Genomic DNA, 19,454 nt, shown 5'->3' on the forward strand with positions numbered 1-19,454 from the left:
ACACGAGACCCGCCTCGCCGATGTTTCGGTATTTCAGGTAAGAATAAGCCAGGGTCATTTTTATAATATGTACAGAGAGAACCTACCAAGCTTTTAAACTGAAAATTTCAAATTTTTTCGCCATCCGGAACTATTGGACATCAATTAAACAGATTCTCGCTGCAGTCAACAGTTTATGCTTGTATCGAGACTGGTGTAGATCTTGGTATTTTCGCCGCCCTGTCGAAGGATGACAATCCCAAAACTGCTTTTTACTGGCCGAGGCTGTCGGGGCCGATACCAAACTGATTGGTGGGTTACCACCTATTCCTCTGTGGGAAAAAAGGAGGGCTTGCTGACATCCGAAAAGCTCGTATCTTGAAGCACCTGGGTGCGATGGGCGTAATCCTAGAGACCGCCCCTGATGAGTATCGCCGCGCTGAATTCTCCATTTCGCTGATGTCAGAGAGATACAGCGATGCCTATCCTTGCATGCAAGCGCTTGATGTCCCTGATTAACCGTGGGAAATCTCCTAGAGCGGCAGTAACCCAATCACTTGTTAGTACCGACTGCATCACCAAGGGTATCATGGCCCTTCCTGCCCAGTTGAAGAGGACCAGCTACCGCAACCCGTCCAACGGCATGGACTGTGGATTTCAGCTTGGATATGATACCCCTGACCACTTCTTCGGATTCCTCAAAACGCACCCTGTCGCTGCCAAGCAGTTTGACAACCATATGTCAGCATACCACCAGGGGCGGCCAAGCTGGATGGACGTCGGCTTCTATGACGTGCCCAGGCTTGTCAAGATGGACGTGGGTGACAAGGATGCGCTCCTGGTCGACGTGGGTGGTAGCGTGGGCCACGATCTGTCAGAATTCCGTCGCAAATGGCCTGATGCCTCTGGTCGTTTGGTACTGCAGGACCTGCCGGAGGTCTTGGAGCAGGCTCGATCCATGTCTCTCCACGAGTCGATTGAGATCATGGAGCATGATTTCATCACTGAGCAACCTGTTAAGGGTAAGTTATCTTCGTCACCAACTGTCTCTCTTTAGACCCAGAGTCTGACCAGGAATGTTTCACAGGGGCTCGTGCTTACTACATGCACTCCGTTCTGCACGACTGGACCGATGAGAACTGCGTCAAGATTTTGAAGAACATTGTGCCTGCCATGAAATGTGGACACAGCAAAAAATTGATTAATGAGAACTTCATCCCAGAGACCAATGCGTACTGGGAAACGACAAGCTCAGACATCATCATGATGGCTGATTTTGCGTCCACCGAGCGCACTGCTGGTGATTGGCATGCGCTGATCGGGGCAGTTGGACTGAAGTTCAGCAAGATTTGGACAGCTCAACGTGGGGTTGAGAGTTTGATCGAGTGTGAACTCGCTTAAATGCTTTGAGTGATCCGGGAACAACACGAAGATATGAGGCGCATAGCGGAATGAACTGATAGCTAGGCTAGTAGGAAGAGAAAGCTACCAATGTATGGAAAAGTGGGTCTGCGTAATGACTAAGCCAAAGTCACATGATTCATAAGCTGTCCAGCAAATGGCATGCGGAAATGGAAGATCATGTCTTGGAAAAAGCTGCACATATTATAATGTGGTATTTGATGCCGAGGCACCTTAATGCTATTTACACTCTTAGAATAAGTGCATAGCAAGACCAATTTCAGTGATACGTACTATTTGATACCTCAAATTCGATTTTGGGCGTACGAACCTCAGATTAATTTATATACACCTGAACGTAAACACATAAATTTGACACTGCCAGGACTCGATTTTTACAAAAACATTCATGAAACATGAAACAATGAGCCGTAGCTCCCAAGGGTTGCGACCACGCTCCTGAATGTTCGTGGCAAACCAAGCTAGGCAAATTCCCTTTTCGGAAGCTCGTAACACGGTCGCACGTGGTTGCTTCAAGAGGTGCCAAGACGTCAAAAACTGGGTATCTCTATCATAGATACAGAGAGTGGCAATTTATACCCTCAAAGTGTTCTGGAATACGGTCTCCAACCAGTAAGATATCAAATTGCACTCCGGTCAGCCGGATGCCAAGCAAATTAGGGACGCGCCATGAAATATTCGGAGAGTATGTAATTGCTAGTACGACATGGGCCAAAAAAGGGTTTTTCAACCAGCCATTCAGGACCTTGGAAAGACTGCCAATAATTATGTGGTCTGCAATTGGAAATGTTATTGAATATATCATTCTGCTTTCGCTTTATATAAATGATCGTGCATCAACAACCTTCAAAAGCAAAAGATTGTCACCCTTTCAATTGATTTTAAAGACAAACACTGCGTCGAGCACAATGATTCAAATTTGTGAAGAAACTTCATCGCAATCTATCAATGGCAGCGTGTCACACATACCTGATTATGTGGTAGACTGTGTCATAGTTGGTACAGGACCATCTGGGGGCTCATTGGCAGCCTTTCTAGGATCATACGGTTTGTGATATTCTTTATGTTTTTCCAAGGAAATTTGTCTGACATTTCTAGACATCAAGGGGCTGATAATTGGTAAAAAGTCTACAACTACCCAGACCCCCCGCGCACACATAACCAATATGGCTACCATGGGTAGGAGATCGTTCCAGGAACACATAATTTCATAGCTGACAACTTAACGACAAGAGTGTATGAGAGACATTGGCTTAGAGCATGAATGTCGTCGAAATGGATTGGAATGGTCCTCTATGTCCACCGTCCATTGGGACGAGTCCATGTCTGGGAAGGAGTTTGCCCGGCTGCCAGCGTGGGGAAATGGCCCGAGTGAAGTGAGTTTTGAAGTACCATCTAAGTTCACAAGCCGGCTACTGGAAAACAATTACTAAGAATAATCTTGCAAGGCTCGGTATCGAGGAGCTAGTCCCTGTACACCGATAGATCTTGCACAAACCCTTCTAGAGCCAATACTTGTCCAGAAAGCCGCAACGACTGGATTCACTGTTCGATTTGATACCGAATTTCTTTCATTTTCGGAGGTGAAACCTCAAAATGCCGTCCTAGTGCGGGTGAGAGACTTGGTCTTCAACAAGGAATACACGGTTCAGTGCAAATATCTCTTCGGGTGCGACGGCGCCCACAGCCTTGTCTTGCAGCAACTCAAAATTCCCGTTTTAAGAGGAAAGGGTGCTGGTATAAAGTCATGGGATCTTTTGGTAAGAGTCGACCTCTCTCATACAATGCAGTTTCGTCGTGGAAATCTGCATTGGACGTTTCAAGATGATCACTTGCACCCAGGGAGACTTTTGGTGGCTCACCCCCGTGTGTATAAGCCTTGGAACGAATGGGTCGTTGGTTTCTCCTGGGCTCCTGGTGCAGCGCCCGAGTCGGAGATGGTCCCAACCCATGAAGACTGGAGCAGGAGGCTAAAAAAGATGGTCGGAGATGATAGTATCGTACCAGAAATCTTGGATATTTTCACTTGGGAAATGGATAATGCGGTCGCACAGCATTCATCTGAAGGTCGTGTTTTTTGTTTGGGGGATGCTGTTCATCGTCATGGACCTGGTGGGGCCTTGGGGTCGAACACGGCTATTCAAGATGCATACAATATTGCGTGGAAAATAGCATATGTCCTTAAAGGTACTTCTTTATCTCCCATTATGGCAGACATGCTAATCTAGTGTACAGGACAAGCCGGCCCGGGGTTGCTCGATAGTTACTCAACGGAACGGAATCCAGTCGGAGCTCAAGCTGCTTCCAGGTAAGAGTGATATTCTGGAGATCTAGATGATTAATCTGACAACTTTTTTGCAGCTCCATGGATGCCATTTTTGCTAATATGGCCATCTGGGAAGCTCTCGGCGTGCTAGGAGGATGTGCTAAGGCAGTGAGGGAACAACAAAGCAAGCTCGCTGAAAATAGTGATGAGGGCCGAAGTTTGCGTAAGAGTCTACGAAAAGTTCTCGAGAACTCCAAATTCGGAATCGAGGGACTTGGAATCGAAATGAACCAACATTATCAATCTAGCGCTATCTGGCTCCGAGACGAAAGTGAGCCCCAGGACCTTTCAGACTCACGGCTTCTTTATCACAAAACAACTTTTCCGGGCTCCCGTCTTCCCCATGCATGGCTTAATACGGCCATTCCGACTAGGCCTATTTCTACAATTGACCTAGCAGGGCATGGTCGTTTCACCATATTTACTGGGATTGGCGGAGAGCAATGGAAGATATGCGCTCCCAAAGTCGCAGCTGCCCTTGGACTGAGTATAGCGGTATTCTCAATTGGACATGGCCAGGACTATGAAGATCCTGCCTTTGAATGGGAAGCTCACAGAGAGATTGATGAATGTGGCGCCGTCCTAGTCCGACCAGACCGTTTTATAGCATGGCGCTGTAAGGAGGTCCCAGAAGGCTGCGAAGCTACGCTTTTGACCGTCCTTAAGGAAATATTGTCAGCCTGAGATTGAAATAGGATGGGAGTATTCGAGGTCATAAAATGAAAGTGGATGAGATGAAATGAAAGACATTGTCAGATGAAAACGGTTGATACCAGATGAAAGCCATCAAAATGACCCAAAAATAGGCTATATATTCATCATGAACTATTTTCCAACTTTGAGGTATCTTGTGACCTGAGCCATTCCTGGAATTTGACCAGCGCCTTGTAGCGATGCGACAATTTGTTCTAGACAAAGTTAATTTTGAGGCACACTTCGATTCATATCTGAAGAGCCCGGTACCTTTTTTTCGTGTGCCATTTCAGCTAAAGTTTCGCCTTGGTGTTCGAAGATTGGTTCCCAGCCTGGGCGTTGATTTGAGCTACTTCCTTATGGAATTATCTTTTCTGGCATAGTACTCACCAAACACGGGTGGCCCCCTTGCAGGTACAATATGGCCCTGAAAGAGCCGATTTGAATATATGAACATTTTGAAACCTCGGGCTTGTTCTTTTTACATACCTCTAGTTTCCCTTGGAAAATTATAGGGTCCATAGCTGGCCCTGTAGTGAATGCAAAAGTGCACACAGCTTGTGCACTTTTGTCGGTGTACGAATATAGAAGTTTATAAAGACCATCATTTCCTAACGACTCCAAAAAGTATTTACTGGAAAGGCCACAATGACATAAGTATGATTTCCAGGGTATTTTGTGTATTATTGCCATGACTCACATGTAAGGACCCGGGAGTTTATTCATGGAATTGAACTCGAGCGCCGAATCCTCAACAATGACGGGCCCATCTACCTATGAAGAAACGAAAAGGATTAGTTGCCTGAGCTGTTGGTCAGACTAATTTAGCAACACTGATTCTCACAACTCTTGCAGCTCGTCGGCATTTATCTCTTGCGATTTCTTCCAGCGTCCCCTGGATTTCTGGAATATCCAATGCAAGAGGCTCTATGGGTATTGATTCTCCCAGGATAGCGCTAACTTCGATAACCTTGTTAGGGTTACCCGTCACGAAGGTACAGGTCTTCATGGTGAGTAGGTGTCTGGCCACAACCAAAGTCATGGTGGACTCACGGCAAGCTTTTGTCCGGTAGACTGTCCCGCGCTAGACCGTAACTGGTCTAGACTATCAGCATCCTCTGCTGGAAAAATGCGAATATACCCAGGATGTTTGTAACTTCTAAAACCATTTATACATCCGATCTGCCGATTTCTTTTGTCACCAGATTTCACAGCAAAAAAAGGGACAGCTCTTTATTCAGTTGTTGCATACATTGAAAATCGTTTATGTTGCCAAGCATCCAACAAGTCACGTTAGCACGCTTATTCTAATCAGGTAACACTTGCGCCGGTGCTTGTGTTTGATCCAACTGCGCTTTGTGTGCCATACAAGGCCCCTGACGTACAGCTCTCTGAGCAGAAAAAGGCCTACATTGCGGATGGTCCCTTTGATTTTCTAAGCTTTGTCCTGGTCAGCCTCACTCATTATATGCTGCCACTCTCTATCGTCCACTAGTATTTTTGCGTCCCGAATCCTCCCAGAGATCACCTCCTCTTTGAAAGAGCACAGCGGGCCGGAAGAATTGTTCTCATAGAAGATTATACTAGAAACGAAAGGGAGCATACTAGTAGTGGTCTCCAATGTCTCTTAACGCTGCGGTGTTAACCGAAGCACCACAAAAATAAATCTGCTTTAATAACATGTATCGTACATTACAATGGCCGTTCCTTCGATACCAGGCTGGAGAACTTGGCCCGACAGGAGCTTCCATACCCTGGAAATGATAGTGGCGAGCGTAAGTTCTCGGTAGCATCGGTCCATTCGCTGGCAATTTAGTGCACCAGTCAATACTCTTACTCATCTTGCTTCGTTTGCACATACACTTACTGGTTACTATTTTATAGAAATTCCAGTGTAAAGTTTGCTCTAACCTTACGCCTGATACTGCCACAAAGAATGATCTTTGACATCATCGAAACTAGAAGAACTTGAATCCATACCTGTCAATAGGGCCCGATCAATCTTAAGATGGCTTGACAACAGAGTTCAGAAGCTTATTATTCGGTTAGATCTGACCGACTTGTGTAGGGCTTTGTTAGTGACATCTACCATATTGATCCTTGCTCTATGGACTCTTGCAGTTTTTTCTAGCAGCTGGGCATTAAATATGGATTAAGTGAAATTTCCCTAGTATAAGAGTACGAGTGGTGGAATCAAACCCCTTCACCTGCACTGACAAGCTACTTTAATGTACAGGTCGCGAAGAGATTCGGTCCGCAACATATTAATTACTAAGGTCATGCATCAATACCCAGCTGCCGAGTTTCATATTGCAGCGAAATATCGAAACAAATAAACTATCAGGATGAATTAGTCCTAGTATCTGCTTCTGCTTGGCTAAACAATCCCTTACCCAACCGAAAGCGTCGACATGTTAACCTAGAGCCCTCGGGAGTTCTCAACACAGTATCCTCTGGAACAATACTACCTCTATGTCATAACTTGTAGTAGGGACTTTGTGTGGCGGTTGCCTTCGTTTTACATTTGACCTTGGTTAGAAACCACCCCGAACAGCCTTGCCCGGGATTGGATTTGGCGGTGGAAAACGGTTGTCTTCTTTATCTATTGAATACCTTGGTTACCAGTTCTCTATACCTTGGCACCACCATCTCAAGAGTGTCTGAAGGTGATAGAAACCTTGAAATCTTATGAAAGAGTAAATTCATGAATACGTACTCTTCCGGCCAGTCTAGATCCAACATGTCATATGCATATGAATTGTTCAAAATCAAGCAAAAACTACTATATAGCACCATTTATAATGGATTTTGATACCATGAGTTCATCCTTTGGTGCCTGGGCCTGGCCAGATATGACTCTATCGATGAGAAAAAAATTATTACTGAAAACGCTCCTAAGCCAGGTCCGGAATTTACGGGGCGATGTCAACTTCGTCACCATTTGTTAAGTTTGTCAACCTTCATTTTAAAAGATAATACTCTTGATGCCGAATACTATGATGTGGAATATGTGTGCAAGTCATGGTTGATGTCAATATTTAGTTAGCGTATTGGGGTACTGTTTCACCAACTTTAGAGAGATGGAAGCCAACTCGCATCGGCATCCTCTGATAAACCGTGCGAATATGGGATCCAGTACTGGCCAGTGCGTAGCAGCCCTCGAGGGACATGGTGACTGGGAGGGCTTAATTTCCTGGTTGCAAGATGGAAGCACACTTGCGTCAGCGTCCTCTGATAACACCGTGAGGATTTGGAATCCGGCCACTGGCCAGTGCGTGATGAACCATATAGTGACGCGGTAAAATCAACTTTTTGGTCGCAAGATAGCAGTCGACTCGCATCAACGTCAGATGATCACACATGGGATCCGGCCACCGGCCAGAGTGTGTCAACTCTCAAGCGCCATAGTGCCTGGGTAAGCTCGATTGCTTGGTCGCACGATGGCATGCATCGGCTCCCTTTGTCGCCTGCTGATTATCGATCGTCCGTTGCTCTGTTTTTGGTATATGTGCAACAACTTTGGCAGTCGGCAGTTCATCAGGTAACATCGTATGTCTAGGATGATCTGGAGCTCAGGCATGACGTAGCGCAACTAGTTGGCTCCGAGCTCCGAGGTGCCAAGCGGCATGCTCCAAGATTCTGAAAGCTTGGCTCATAAAGACGGCCGCAAACGGCCATATATTTACGCGCACCCCAAGACTGGATATTGCAGTTCGGGGGCTGATTGGTCTGCGCCAAGACCTCGAAGCACATGACGTCGGAGCTTTCGGCAATCCAGTTTCCAACGTGAGCAGTAGATTGCAATCTGTCTAGTGTAATTAAATTTCCAACAGATGTAGGGGACACTAAAACGATGCATTCATGCGACCGGGGAAGATTTGCATCAAAAGCGGCCGACATGACATCAAAAACTTGCCATGCAAGTGTTAAAAGGCTGAGATCTGTTTTCAGATCTGTTTTCATAAGAGCGAGTTCGATATTCGTGAACCAGTCTAGAATGTAGAGTTTCATATACTCATATGACCATGGCACACAGCAGTTCTTGCCACGCAGACATTGCATTACGGACATCGCACGTAAGAAGGAGACGGGAGATTCCCTCGAGCGCAACTGCCAGGTGCCCAAAAATGTTATAAAATGAGTGCTTTCTCTTTACTTGTAAGTGGGGATTTTTCGAAATTGACGACTTGAAGATTTACTTTGGACTTTAACTGTAATCATTCCATTGACATATAAGTTTCTACTTCCACCTTGGCATTTGGAATGATGTCATCGGACGCGCCAGAACTGACTCGCCAGTGTGGGACCAATGAGTATCATCGCTATCTGATTGATACCGAGCCGGCCTATAAGCCCACAAGGCAATCACTTGAGCAGTTTAACCATCTTTATCGCCGAAATCAAACGCTGCGGTCCGGTGTGGCATTAATTCCGGTTGTTGTTCATGTTGTGTATAATGGAGACGCCGCAAATATCACCGAGGCTCAAGTTGATAGCCAAATTGTCGCACTAAACGCCGACTTCAACGCGCAGAATGCGGACATCAGTGAAATTCCGACAGCTTTTAAACCCTTGCTTGGTGAAGCGCGCATACGTTTTTTTCGCGTGCAACGGGATCCACAAGGCAAACGACACCCTGGGATTACTCGCACACGGACAAGTATCCAAGCTTTCAACCAGAATGGTAATCAACTTGACCAGAGAATGAAGTCTGCCGCTCAAGGAGGACATGACGCTTGGCCAAGCGACCGCTACCTCAATATCTGGGTTTGTGATCTCGGCAGGGAATTACTTGGCTATGCCCAGTTTCCCGGTGGGCCTATCGAAAAAGACGGCGTGGTTATAAACCATACAGCATTCGGCACTACTGGCACGTCAGTCTCTCCTTTCAACCTCGGCCGTACAACAACTCATGAAGTTGCTCACTGGTTGAATGTGTATCATATCTGGGGAGATGATGGTCTCGCATGCTCTGGGAGCGACTATTGTGATGATACACCAAATCAGGCTGGGTCTAATCGGGGCCGGCCTCAATTCCCTCACGTCTCATGCGGTAATGGCCAGTCGGGGGACATGTTCATGAATTTCATGGACTACACGGACGATGAGGCTATGTTCATGTTTACCAAGGGTCAAGTGGCGCGAATGAATGCGACTCTGACTGGACCAAGGTCATCGCTTATCGGATCCAATTTCCAGGAGCCGATTCTACAAACAGGCACAAGGCTGTTTGAGACGGATGAGACATTTGACTTCCTCGTGGCTGATTGGAATCGAGACGGGGTGCAAGACCTCATCGCCATAAAAAAGCAAAACACCGCTAGTAAAACAACGGAGTTGCATATCCTATCAGGGAGGTCAAATTTCCAAGAGTATCTCCTGCAGACAGATACCATTCTCCCGGAAACGGATGACACATTTGAGTTTGCTATGGCCGATTGGAATGGCGACAAGTCCCTAGACTTAGTTGCGATAAAAAAAAGGGGACTGACACAGGCCAAACAGAGGTTCATATTCTGTCCGGGACCGCGCAATATAAAGCCTTTCTTCTTCGGACCCGAACGGCACTTTGTCAAACCGATAGTACCTTCAAGTTCCTGATGGGTGACTGGAACGGCGACGGGCACGATGACTTGATTGCGATCAAGAAGAGTAAAACAGGCAGTCATAGTGTCGAAGTACATATTCTCTCTGCCGCCTCCAACTTTGAGACGTTTATATTACAAACTGGCACGGCCCTTCAAGAGGTTGATGACAGTTTTGATTTTATCCTCACCGACTGGAATGGGGACCGTTGCCTCGATTTGGTTGCAATCAAGAAGCGCGGTGGAGGGACTAGCAGCACGGAGGTGCATATTCTATCTGGTGCTCTCAAATTTCGAAACTTCATGCTTCAGACTGGCACCACGCTCCATCCCACAGACAAACGATTTGTCTTTCAGGTGGCACCGCGGCGGAGTAATGACCGATCGGATTTATTCGTGATAAAGAAATGTGGCACTAGGACAAACAGCACCGAAGTTCACATCCTAGCTGGCTAAGCGAAGGTGGAGTTTGAATTAATGGCTATCAAAAAAGAGCGTTGCCTCCTTCACCACCACAAATTGTCGTGACTTCATCATGGTAATAGTAATCAGAAAGGCTGTTATTTGAAACAGTAATTTGCTGCACACCTCACCGCACAGGAACACTTATTTATATTCCGACACTACCCTATACAAAAGCTAATGTTGGTATCACCAGCTAGGTACTGTGTACACAGTTAAGTGGACAGTGTGTATGCTCCAAAGCAAAAGTCAATTGATTCTTGTTGATAGATGTAGATATGTTGATGTAGATGTGTTCCCAGGTCAGGTTCCAAGATACCCCTTAATCCCATGCACGGACAATCGGCGGTCACAACACCGGAGCCGCAAGAATGCGTACACCAAGAAAGGGATGTTATGTCCCGACAGCTAGCTAATCTAGGAAATATGGTCGGTAATTTGTAAATTCTCAGTGTAGCAGAGGTGTGCGTATCTTTTCTGAGAGCCAGCAGCTGCAGTTTACTTTATGGCGCTATATCGGGACCATTCCGCGGTCGTCCAGGGGGTGACATCTACCATCACCAAGCGGCGATTAAGAAATTAAAGTCTGTGCGTGATTGTTGATCTTCAAGGCCCGGTCTGACTGGTTATATCACAAAGAAACTGGTACCAGACCTCCAAGAGATCGTACATGATTGGAAGGAGAGAAATTCCGTGAGTGTCTTTTCACCCGCATTTCAAAACAACTTCTCATCTGCACCAAAGGTGGAAACTGGGAGCATCCGTGCAAAATGGAAGAACATTCGACAGTGCAGCTGGTCAAGGGATGTATTTGTTTGTCTCGTGTTCACTTGATCATTCTTTTTCTTGACAGGACGCAGTAGACTAGGTGAATGACCTCCAAGGCCTAATAATGCATGGTAACAGCAGTCATATTGAACGAATTCATTGTCCTCCTCGTGAGGAAGAGTGCGTTCTCCCCTTTCTCCACATAAGTCTCGCATAAACCGAACCACAGCGCGGTTCTGGAGGTTGGACCGCTGTTCATGGCGAGACCTACTAGGAATCGACCACAAGAACCAAATATATCATGAGCCTGGCAGCTATACAACCCATCTGTCTCCCTTGGTAGTAATCTGGCAAATGCTAGTTGCCCAGCGCGCGGTTGGTCTTACAGATACACATAAGGTTAAGCATCTCCGAGATGCTCTCGATGAAATGCGAGAATATTTCCTAATATATGGCTCTCCATTACCATTTAGTTGGATCACTCGACTTCGAACTTATGAAGATACAAAATACGTTTACCAGCGTTGGATCACTCGCCTAGATTGACGACCATCAGTCATTGCATTACCGAGACCTCCAGCTCACTGTGGACTCACAAAATTCATCCGCACTTAAGATGAACTTGCACAATTTGAGCTTGAACGGCTCTTTCTACTCTATGAAGTTGAATCACGCGCTGATATAATACCCGAGCTGCCGCTATACCAGCTTACGGATGGCCCGGTCAATAACTGTCGGGATATATTCTCCTGTCAGAACAAACTGGCTGTGACCCACTGCTAGCGACCGATGGATAACATCCCTTGCTTGGTGTACACATTCTTGCGCTGGGCTGTGGCCTCGGTGTTGTGACCGCCGAAGGCCGGCGTGTGGGATCTAGGGGTGTTTTTCCAACTAGACTGAACATCTATCTACATCTATCAACACAATTGACTTTTGCTTTGGAGCATACACACTGTCCACTTAACTATGTACACAGTACCTAGCTGGTGATACCAACAATAACCAACGTAGCTGGAAGTTTCTTAAACACAGCAAAACTGGCAGCTCCTTTCTAGAACCGGCGAACGTTGGATGCTAGATCGTATCTTGACTATTAAGTCTCTCCACAAGGACTTTATCCAAGCCGGCAAGCGATCTAGCCCAAATGTGAAAATTGTATCAAGTGGAATATAGGGCTGCTTTGGGCATATCTTGACTGGGTCGATGAGTTTCTGCAGCGGCTTTTACTATTAGTCCATATAACTGGTGGCCAGCCCGCATGCGCGACTGAGCTTGTGTTATGCGGCACTGTAACACCCCAGGGGCGTCATCGAAGTATCTTCATTGAACACGGACTGGTTTCGATCGTCACTAGCTACCATAAATTTCAGAGCACAACAAACTCGAAATTGGGATGGTAAGCAATATCAATAACCACGACACAGTAGTTTTCCGTCGCCGGTCTGTATGGGGCAATACTGATGATGTACAGTCCGCGGGTACAGAAAAGAGTTGTTAATCCTTTGCTTTACAGACGCTCTCGAAATCAGCCACTCCGCTTTATTTTCTTTGATTCTTCCCCACTATCTTCCCGGACGCTATATCCATTATTTTCAGAGTGTTCAGAGCCTTTTTTTTTTTGGCAGTGTCCTGAATTATCGTATGGGCTATGGACTAACTGGTACTCCATCCATGCGAAAAAAAAAGGGGAAAAAAGAAAAAAGAAAAACAGATGGACCAAAACGGGGAATTTGGCCATCCTTGTACCTCGCATTACCCACACCCACTCCACAAGGCTAAAAACTGATGATGAGGGAAGAATATACACTACTGCTCGTTTGGGAGCTTCTTTAAAAACGTATAAAAAGGCCTAGAAAATGCTGGGCAATATGTGCTAATGTTGAAATCATGGGATTGAGGACGATGAGCAGATGAAATGATTTTCAGTTTCATGAGTGATCGCTACGCCAACATTCAATTCAACAATTTTATAATAGGAACAGATTCAAACTCCCACTCATCCTCCAAGGCTAGTTTCCTGTTAAACATCCATCATCGTGAAGAATAAGATGAAAAATACGAAGCCAAAAATTTTGAAAAAGCGTAGGAAGAACAGTCACAAAAATTTCAATCTGAGGCTTTTTTGAAATTATTATGAGTTAACTCGTGCCTCAAGCAATCACAGCTCATCCCTCTTCTCAGGAAATGGATATCCAACAAGTGTCCAAGCTTCCCTGATCTTGTCCTCGTGCTCACCAGTATTCTCAATAGTAAGGTCGGCGAAGTCCTTGAATTTAGCATCTTCCCGAAGCTTACCACTTGTCAGAGTGCGGTACCAATAAGACCAGCACCTTCCCAAGCATATCCTCCAATCATAGTGGCAGCAAGAAAGAAAGCGCGATTTGGGATGCCAGAGTTGATGTGAATGCCCCCTCGGTCTTTGCTTAAGGGGAGTTCCTTGAAATCCTTCCAGTGCGCAGGCTGGGGATCTTTCCCCACTTGAGGATCATTGTAAGCTGTTCCGGGGTTCTTCATATCTCGGAGAGCTCTGCCATTGACATCAGAAGCCCAAATTCCCTCCCCGATAAGCCAGTCGGCTTGGTCAACCGTCTTGGGACACTTGCCTTCACCCCACTGCTTAATCATAACACCAAAGGCATCTGCAATAGACTCATTGAGAGCACCACTCTGGATTGGAATCCAAGTCGGCTTGCGCATTGCACCACACCATGGGTAAACCCGTGACCGATAACATCGAGCTCACCCGTGAAGCCAGTAAAAACAACGCCGTCCCTATCACCAAAGATAAACTCTTGGTCATCCCAGAAGGCGTTATAAAGGTTCCCAGCATGCACGAAGCCATCCAGCTCAAACCCCTTATTATCAATTGAATTTCGCTGGAAGAATTTGAAGTAGAGAAATGAGTAGCCTGAGGGACAAGAGTTGGTTTCGTGGCAAGATCACGCTCAGCCATATCTTCACCTCGAGGGTATCGCCATGACGAGCTAAGCGATTTACATGGCAGTGCGCCAGACATATGAACATATGGCGGCAATTACACCTAGCGAGGTTGCAGATGGACTCAGTCGATCGCATGTACATTTTTCTGTGCCATGATTGTTGTTGCGAATAATGCTCGATTGGGTGTTTCGTAGTTCCACTCCAGAATTCCATGCGACCGAGGACCTCTTCGTGTCATCTCCACATTCGTGCAAGCATGTATCATGCAAATCGAAAACACAATTGGCGATGGTCGACAGACAAAGTAGTACAAAAAATCTTATCGAACGTTCTCGAGGTGGTAGGGTGCACACCAATGTCTGTGTCGAGGCGCTGGCTTCTAAATAAGCGCTATCCAAAATAGCTGTTGAGACACCACAAGAATTCAGGCTTTACCCCGGATCTTTACAACCGATCTTCAGCCCGAGTGGTGCGCTGCGTCGACTGTGAGTGGGCGAGAGGACAGATTGCCGGGTAACCGTCGGCTAAGGGAGCTTCGCTTGTGGATTTCGGCATATCACCTTCTCCAGACGAGATTATTAATTCCGCTTGCACTTGCACCAGTTGGAGCTTGATTTCTCTCCTGTATCTCGGATTTGGTTGCGCTGCATCATTTGTCTCACAATCCCTGTCGCCGATCAGTTGTCTTGAAGCTTGGTGAGTCATTAAAGATCAAAATGCCCTGCAGTCAGGCTTCCCCTCACAAATCGCGATTTCACGTCACCAACTATACCGCACCAACTATACCGCGCTTTGTCGACTAAAAGGAGCAAGATATCGTGCTCGCTAACTCTTTTTCTTTTCTTCATAATTGCAGAATTCTTACCATATTCTCGATTGAAACATGTCGGACACGCAGATGGAATACCTTCGGTAGGACCCCGCACCCCGCAGCACGACTCCTGATATTTTTGGTCGAGCCCATGTTGAGCTCTATGGAAATATAGCCTGGGTAACTCGGGCCTGAAGATCTCCAAGATCATCCTGGGTACCATGTCCTATGGCAGCAAGCAATGGCAAGACTGGGTTCTGGATGAAGAGGAATCCCTGCCGCTGATCGAACACGCCTATAAGAGGGGCATCAACACCTGGGACACTGTAAGTCAATCCCCCACCCTCCGGGGGTAGCGGTCAGTTTGAGTCTCGCAGAAGTATCTTGAATATGTACTTAACGAAATAAGGCGGATGTTTATTCGCACGGCCGATCCGAAGAGGTTGTTGGCAAGGCCCTGAAGAAGTACAACATCCCGCGTAACCGCGTCGTGATCTTGACCAAGTGCTTCTACGGCGTCGACGACGAGGGCAAATTCCCGCCTATCGCCGCGTCCGCCCGTAATGATGGCGACTTCGTTAATCGCGTTGGACTGTCGCGCAAGCACATCCTCGATGCCGTGGACGCCAGCGTGAAGCGGCTGGGCACCTACATCGATGTGTTGCAGATCCACCGTCTCGACCGTGAGACTCCTCGCGAGGAGATCATGAAAGCTCTCAACGATGTTGTTGAGAGCGGAAAGGTGCGCTACATCGGCGCCAGCTCGGTATGTCTCCGTGGTTTCTAATTGCATTCGATACTAATGATCATTCGCAGATGGCCGCTTGGGAGTTCCAAACCCTCCAAAACATTGCCGCTCGCAAGGGTTGGCACCAATTCATCTCGATGCAGAACTACCACAACCTCATCGCACGCGAGGAAGAGCGCGAGATGATTCCCTACTGTCTCGACAGCGGCGTCGGCCTCATCCCGTGGTCCCCTATGGCCCGCGGTGTCCTCGCCAGACCCTGGAACTCGCGCTCCACGGTGCGCGAGAACACCGATGGAGCTCTGAAGGTGCTGGTCCGCAACCGCGAGACCGAATCGGACAAAGAGATCGTCGATCGGGTGGAGAAGCTTGCTTGTAAAAGGGGGTGAGCATGGCGCAGATTGCGCTGGCCTGGTCCTTGAGTCACCCGAACGAGTGCCCCATTGTTGGTCTGAGTAGCACTGCGCGTATCGATGAGGCTGTCGGCAGTCTGAAGGTGAAGCTCAGCGCGGAGGAGATTCAATATCTGGAGGAGCCTTATGTTGCCAAGGGACTTGTTGCGATGGAGCGGTAAGCCCTCTCGCTGCATGGCTGGATCACATGTCGCGGCAGCTGCTAGAAATCACACTTTTGCTTTTCCTTTCCAACGCATCACTTCACATGCAAACTCGTGTTCTTTATCCCATTTGCTCTCGCGGCAGGCCATGTTTGAAATGAAAATGATTGAGGATCGACATACTTTCTTCGGGCCTATTGCGTTCGGCTTTAGAGGCACCACGTCAAGGCCGCAGTATGCCAGCAGACGAAAAGAGCCGGAGATTTGAAATAGCACACACCACTCCGTCCTCGGTATCCAGTGAAGCCACTTCAGCTGCTGAGCCCAGACCTCCACATGGCGTCGCCTGATTTATTCCGGTGGTAAGCAGCCTCGCGATCCTGCAGCGAGCGTTGCCGACCCGAACAAACTGCGCTGTCAACCACGCGATTGATCCCAACCGAATGCCGTATTTTGTCCGCGGGACACGCAATGGAGAATGAAAATGTGCACTTGGAACCAATTTTTGCCTGGCGTGCGGTGGGCAGAGTTCCAGAAAGGGGGAATGCCCGAGGGTCAATGTCAGACCTTTGGCGGCTCCCTCCACTCAGAGGAACCATTGATCTGCGAGGCGATGCAGAGTGCCGAAACCCTTGACTCTAATGCTATCCTGTCTGCTGGGACCCTGAGATACTGTCAACCTAATGCCAGCCCCAAATGCGAAGTATACCACCATTCGAAGTCGAGATAACATAAAGTTTACATCTACCCCAGCCTGCTCCAGTTGCCGTCGCTGCATACTTCGCCCAGTGAAGCAAGAATACTGCCCCACCCCTTTGCGGAAGTATTATCCGCCAAGCCGAGCCAATCTACACCCCCTCTCGATCTTCTTGGTCACACTCCAGCTCCACCTGTAACTATTTGTAACTATTCAGTGATGAAGGGGCACTCTTTCCAGCCACGGTGGATTCCTGGCGTGCCAATATCCTGCATAGATCGATTTCACAAGATGGTATCAAGCTTGGCGAACGCCGATCATAGCTACCATTCTGACATGGCACCGAGCTCGATGGAATGATCCCTGCTCGATCTCTTCTAGTCGGGGCCTCCCATCCATATCCTTGGATCTCGTCAGGCCTTTCGACAGGCTGATTCCCGAATCTCCGACCCGCCGAACCCTTTGACCTCAGGTCGAGAACTCGTCTTTTGTACTATCATGTACCCGAGTCAAACCAACATCTTGCCTTTACTTCAAAGACAAAGTTAACCCTGGAGCTGTGGAATCAAGCCATACAAATCTGGTCATGAGTCAAGTTTTAGATATCCTATCCCTTTTTGATGGCGATTTACAAGAGATTCTACTCGTTAACTATTCAGGATCGAAAATCGAACCTTGGAAGAGAAACTCGATATGCAAATATACTCAGGTATAGAATTGAGATGAGGGCCAAAATCTCTCAGGGTCTTTCGCAGTTCCAAGGTTACTTACTACCTTGGCAAATTAGGACAACTGCGGCCCATCCGAATCTGGCCTTTGTTGAACCACCAAAGACCACCCCATCTAGCAACCCATTGTGGGTTGGTGACAGTTCTAAGAAAACGAACCCCGTGTTAGATGCAAGCCAGAAAGAGATATATCGATGTTGACTTACGACCAGGTATGCATCTGATTGATCGAGCGCAGTGTTGATGTAAGTCTTCCACTCATCTTGGAGGTCAGGAAGGTTCAGGCCTTGGGGCAGAGGAGCGTTGGGGTTGTTGTTGTAGTAAGTCTGCCACTGACCCAGAAGGTCGTAGATGCCCTCGTAAGTGGCGCAGAATTTGCTCCAAACGTCCGGTTCGTTCATGTAGTTGAAGACCATTCCAAGCTCTTTAGCCGAAAGGACCTGTTGATCGGCCGTCATTCTTTTGAAAACGTCTATATCGTTCGATTTCCCGGAGAAGAGCTACAGGGGGCCCAAGGTTAGCGATGAACACACACAATGAAATACCAGACCAGCACGAAACAAGAACTCACAATGCCTTTTCTCAGGTTGGGTCGGCCCATGAAAATAGTCAGCCGGTCAAGATGACCGATATTGCCAAGCTCATAAAGCATTTTTTCAATAAATGGCACTTTCGTGATGCCAATCTTCCATGGGAAAGCGCTACTAGATGTCGTAAACAGATCCTTGATATCCGAGCAAGAAATTTTGGCCGTGCTCGTCTTCGCGGCTTGAGCACTCGCCTTGCCCTGATCAAGCCAATAGGTGAAAAAGTCACCAATCAGTTGCCCCTCAAAGACATGCTCGGCTAAAGACGTCAGTGGTCCATTCCTTTTAATTTCTCCCAGTCTCGCCACCCTCAATACGTACTCTGATACTGGGCTCTCTCCATGCTCCCAAGAGGGTTCAGAAGAGAAGGTCCCACCCACACTTTATCCGCCACGGGGTTTTGGGAAACAGCCCAACTGGTGCAGGACTCCGAGCTGTTTCCCCAGTACCGCGAGATCGAATCCCACTTCCCGTTCTCGATGCCATCCCAGGGATTCTGCGCGTCCTTGGGGAAGGCAGGGTATCGACCAACCCCGTCAACCCACCACTTGTAATCGTCGCATACGGTGACTTTCTTCACGGAGAGGGTGGCCTCACCGCTCACTCGTCGGTGCAGATGAGAATGACCATGATGTCCATGGGAGACTCCATGATGATGAGAAGGCTGGACATCCTCACTGGTACCCTCGGCGTCCTCTCGCTTGTTGATGCTGATGTCCACATAATCAACCCACGGCCATGTACCGGACGGAATATCATCGCATGAATCACAGTTCTTTAGATCACTGTAGCCATACACGCAGTCCATGCAAACGCAGCCACAGCACATGTCTTCTTCGGGATCGTCGATACATCCAACGCAGTCAGTGCAGCTGCCCCCGATCTTTCCTTTATTGTTATTCATCATCTTGTCTGCCTGTTTGTAGACAGTGTCATCGAGGCCGAAGAACGTATTAGGCACTCCGGCACCCTTACCTGCCTTGAGATGGAAAGGGTCGTAGTCACCGCGCGCCTGGAGGGAGTGGTACGCGGCTTCTTTCATTATCGAGGAGTTATCGGATGCCTCTGGAGTTGCGAGGGACCGTTCGGCTTCCTCGAGCTGTAAATCTCGCTTTGAATTGGACGTGTAAGGCGGCCAGCAAACTTCCT

The 19,454-nt window shown here is 47.6% G+C and overlaps 8 protein-coding genes across 8 annotated transcripts; 5 read left to right on the top strand and 3 right to left on the bottom strand.

Moving 5' to 3' along the window:
* Positions 1 to 375: 375 nt before the first annotated feature.
* On the top strand, positions 376 to 1,380 carry N7532_008265 (uncharacterized protein; the record flags this gene model as incomplete). Its single annotated transcript, XM_056620757.1, has 3 exons — positions 376 to 440; positions 544 to 1,001; positions 1,067 to 1,380. 3 exons carry the CDS (start codon positions 376 to 378, stop codon positions 1,378 to 1,380), a joined length of 837 nt encoding a protein of 278 aa, XP_056471563.1.
* A 1,187-nt stretch (positions 1,381 to 2,567) lies between these two features.
* On the top strand, positions 2,568 to 4,411 carry N7532_008266 (uncharacterized protein; the record flags this gene model as incomplete). The annotated part of the gene is made up of 5 exons (XM_056620758.1): positions 2,568 to 2,580; positions 2,635 to 2,777; positions 2,850 to 3,588; positions 3,637 to 3,709; positions 3,763 to 4,411. The coding sequence occupies 5 exons, from the start codon at positions 2,568 to 2,570 to the stop codon at positions 4,409 to 4,411; spliced, it is 1,617 nt and encodes a 538-aa protein (XP_056471564.1).
* A 134-nt stretch (positions 4,412 to 4,545) lies between these two features.
* N7532_008267 (non-canonical purine NTP pyrophosphatase) lies at positions 4,546 to 5,462 on the bottom strand (the record flags this gene model as incomplete). The annotated part of the gene is made up of 4 exons (XM_056620759.1): positions 4,546 to 4,635; positions 4,811 to 5,054; positions 5,121 to 5,194; positions 5,265 to 5,462. 4 exons carry the CDS (start codon positions 5,460 to 5,462, stop codon positions 4,546 to 4,548), a joined length of 606 nt encoding a protein of 201 aa, XP_056471565.1.
* Positions 5,463 to 7,545: 2,083 nt separating this feature from the next.
* On the top strand, positions 7,546 to 7,979 carry N7532_008268 (WD40 repeat domain-containing protein; the record flags this gene model as incomplete). The annotated part of the gene is made up of 2 exons (XM_056620760.1): positions 7,546 to 7,691; positions 7,712 to 7,979. 2 exons carry the CDS (start codon positions 7,546 to 7,548, stop codon positions 7,977 to 7,979), a joined length of 414 nt encoding a protein of 137 aa, XP_056471566.1.
* Positions 7,980 to 8,686: 707 nt separating this feature from the next.
* On the top strand, positions 8,687 to 10,021 carry N7532_008269 (ulilysin; the record flags this gene model as incomplete). Its single annotated transcript, XM_056620761.1, has 1 exon — positions 8,687 to 10,021. One exon carries the CDS (start codon positions 8,687 to 8,689, stop codon positions 10,019 to 10,021), a length of 1,335 nt encoding a protein of 444 aa, XP_056471567.1.
* A 3,518-nt stretch (positions 10,022 to 13,539) lies between these two features.
* On the bottom strand, positions 13,540 to 13,935 carry N7532_008270 (uncharacterized protein; the record flags this gene model as incomplete). The annotated part of the gene is made up of 1 exon (XM_056620762.1): positions 13,540 to 13,935. One exon carries the CDS (start codon positions 13,933 to 13,935, stop codon positions 13,540 to 13,542), a length of 396 nt encoding a protein of 131 aa, XP_056471568.1.
* Positions 13,936 to 15,061: 1,126 nt separating this feature from the next.
* On the top strand, positions 15,062 to 16,311 carry N7532_008271 (aldo/keto reductase; the record flags this gene model as incomplete). The annotated part of the gene is made up of 5 exons (XM_056620763.1): positions 15,062 to 15,090; positions 15,165 to 15,315; positions 15,399 to 15,755; positions 15,806 to 16,087; positions 16,120 to 16,311. The coding sequence occupies 5 exons, from the start codon at positions 15,062 to 15,064 to the stop codon at positions 16,309 to 16,311; spliced, it is 1,011 nt and encodes a 336-aa protein (XP_056471569.1).
* Positions 16,312 to 17,833: 1,522 nt separating this feature from the next.
* Positions 17,834 to 19,347, bottom strand: N7532_008272 (glycosyl hydrolase family 18; the record flags this gene model as incomplete). Its single annotated transcript, XM_056620764.1, has 4 exons — positions 17,834 to 17,863; positions 17,925 to 18,218; positions 18,290 to 18,564; positions 18,627 to 19,347. The coding sequence occupies 4 exons, from the start codon at positions 19,345 to 19,347 to the stop codon at positions 17,834 to 17,836; spliced, it is 1,320 nt and encodes a 439-aa protein (XP_056471570.1).
* Positions 19,348 to 19,454: the final 107 nt, after the last annotated feature.

Source organism: Penicillium argentinense, assembly GCF_028826775.1.
Source record: "Penicillium argentinense strain IBT 30761 chromosome Unknown utg000009l_segment0_segment0, whole genome shotgun sequence".
Taxonomy (NCBI): domain Eukaryota; kingdom Fungi; phylum Ascomycota; class Eurotiomycetes; order Eurotiales; family Aspergillaceae; genus Penicillium; species Penicillium argentinense.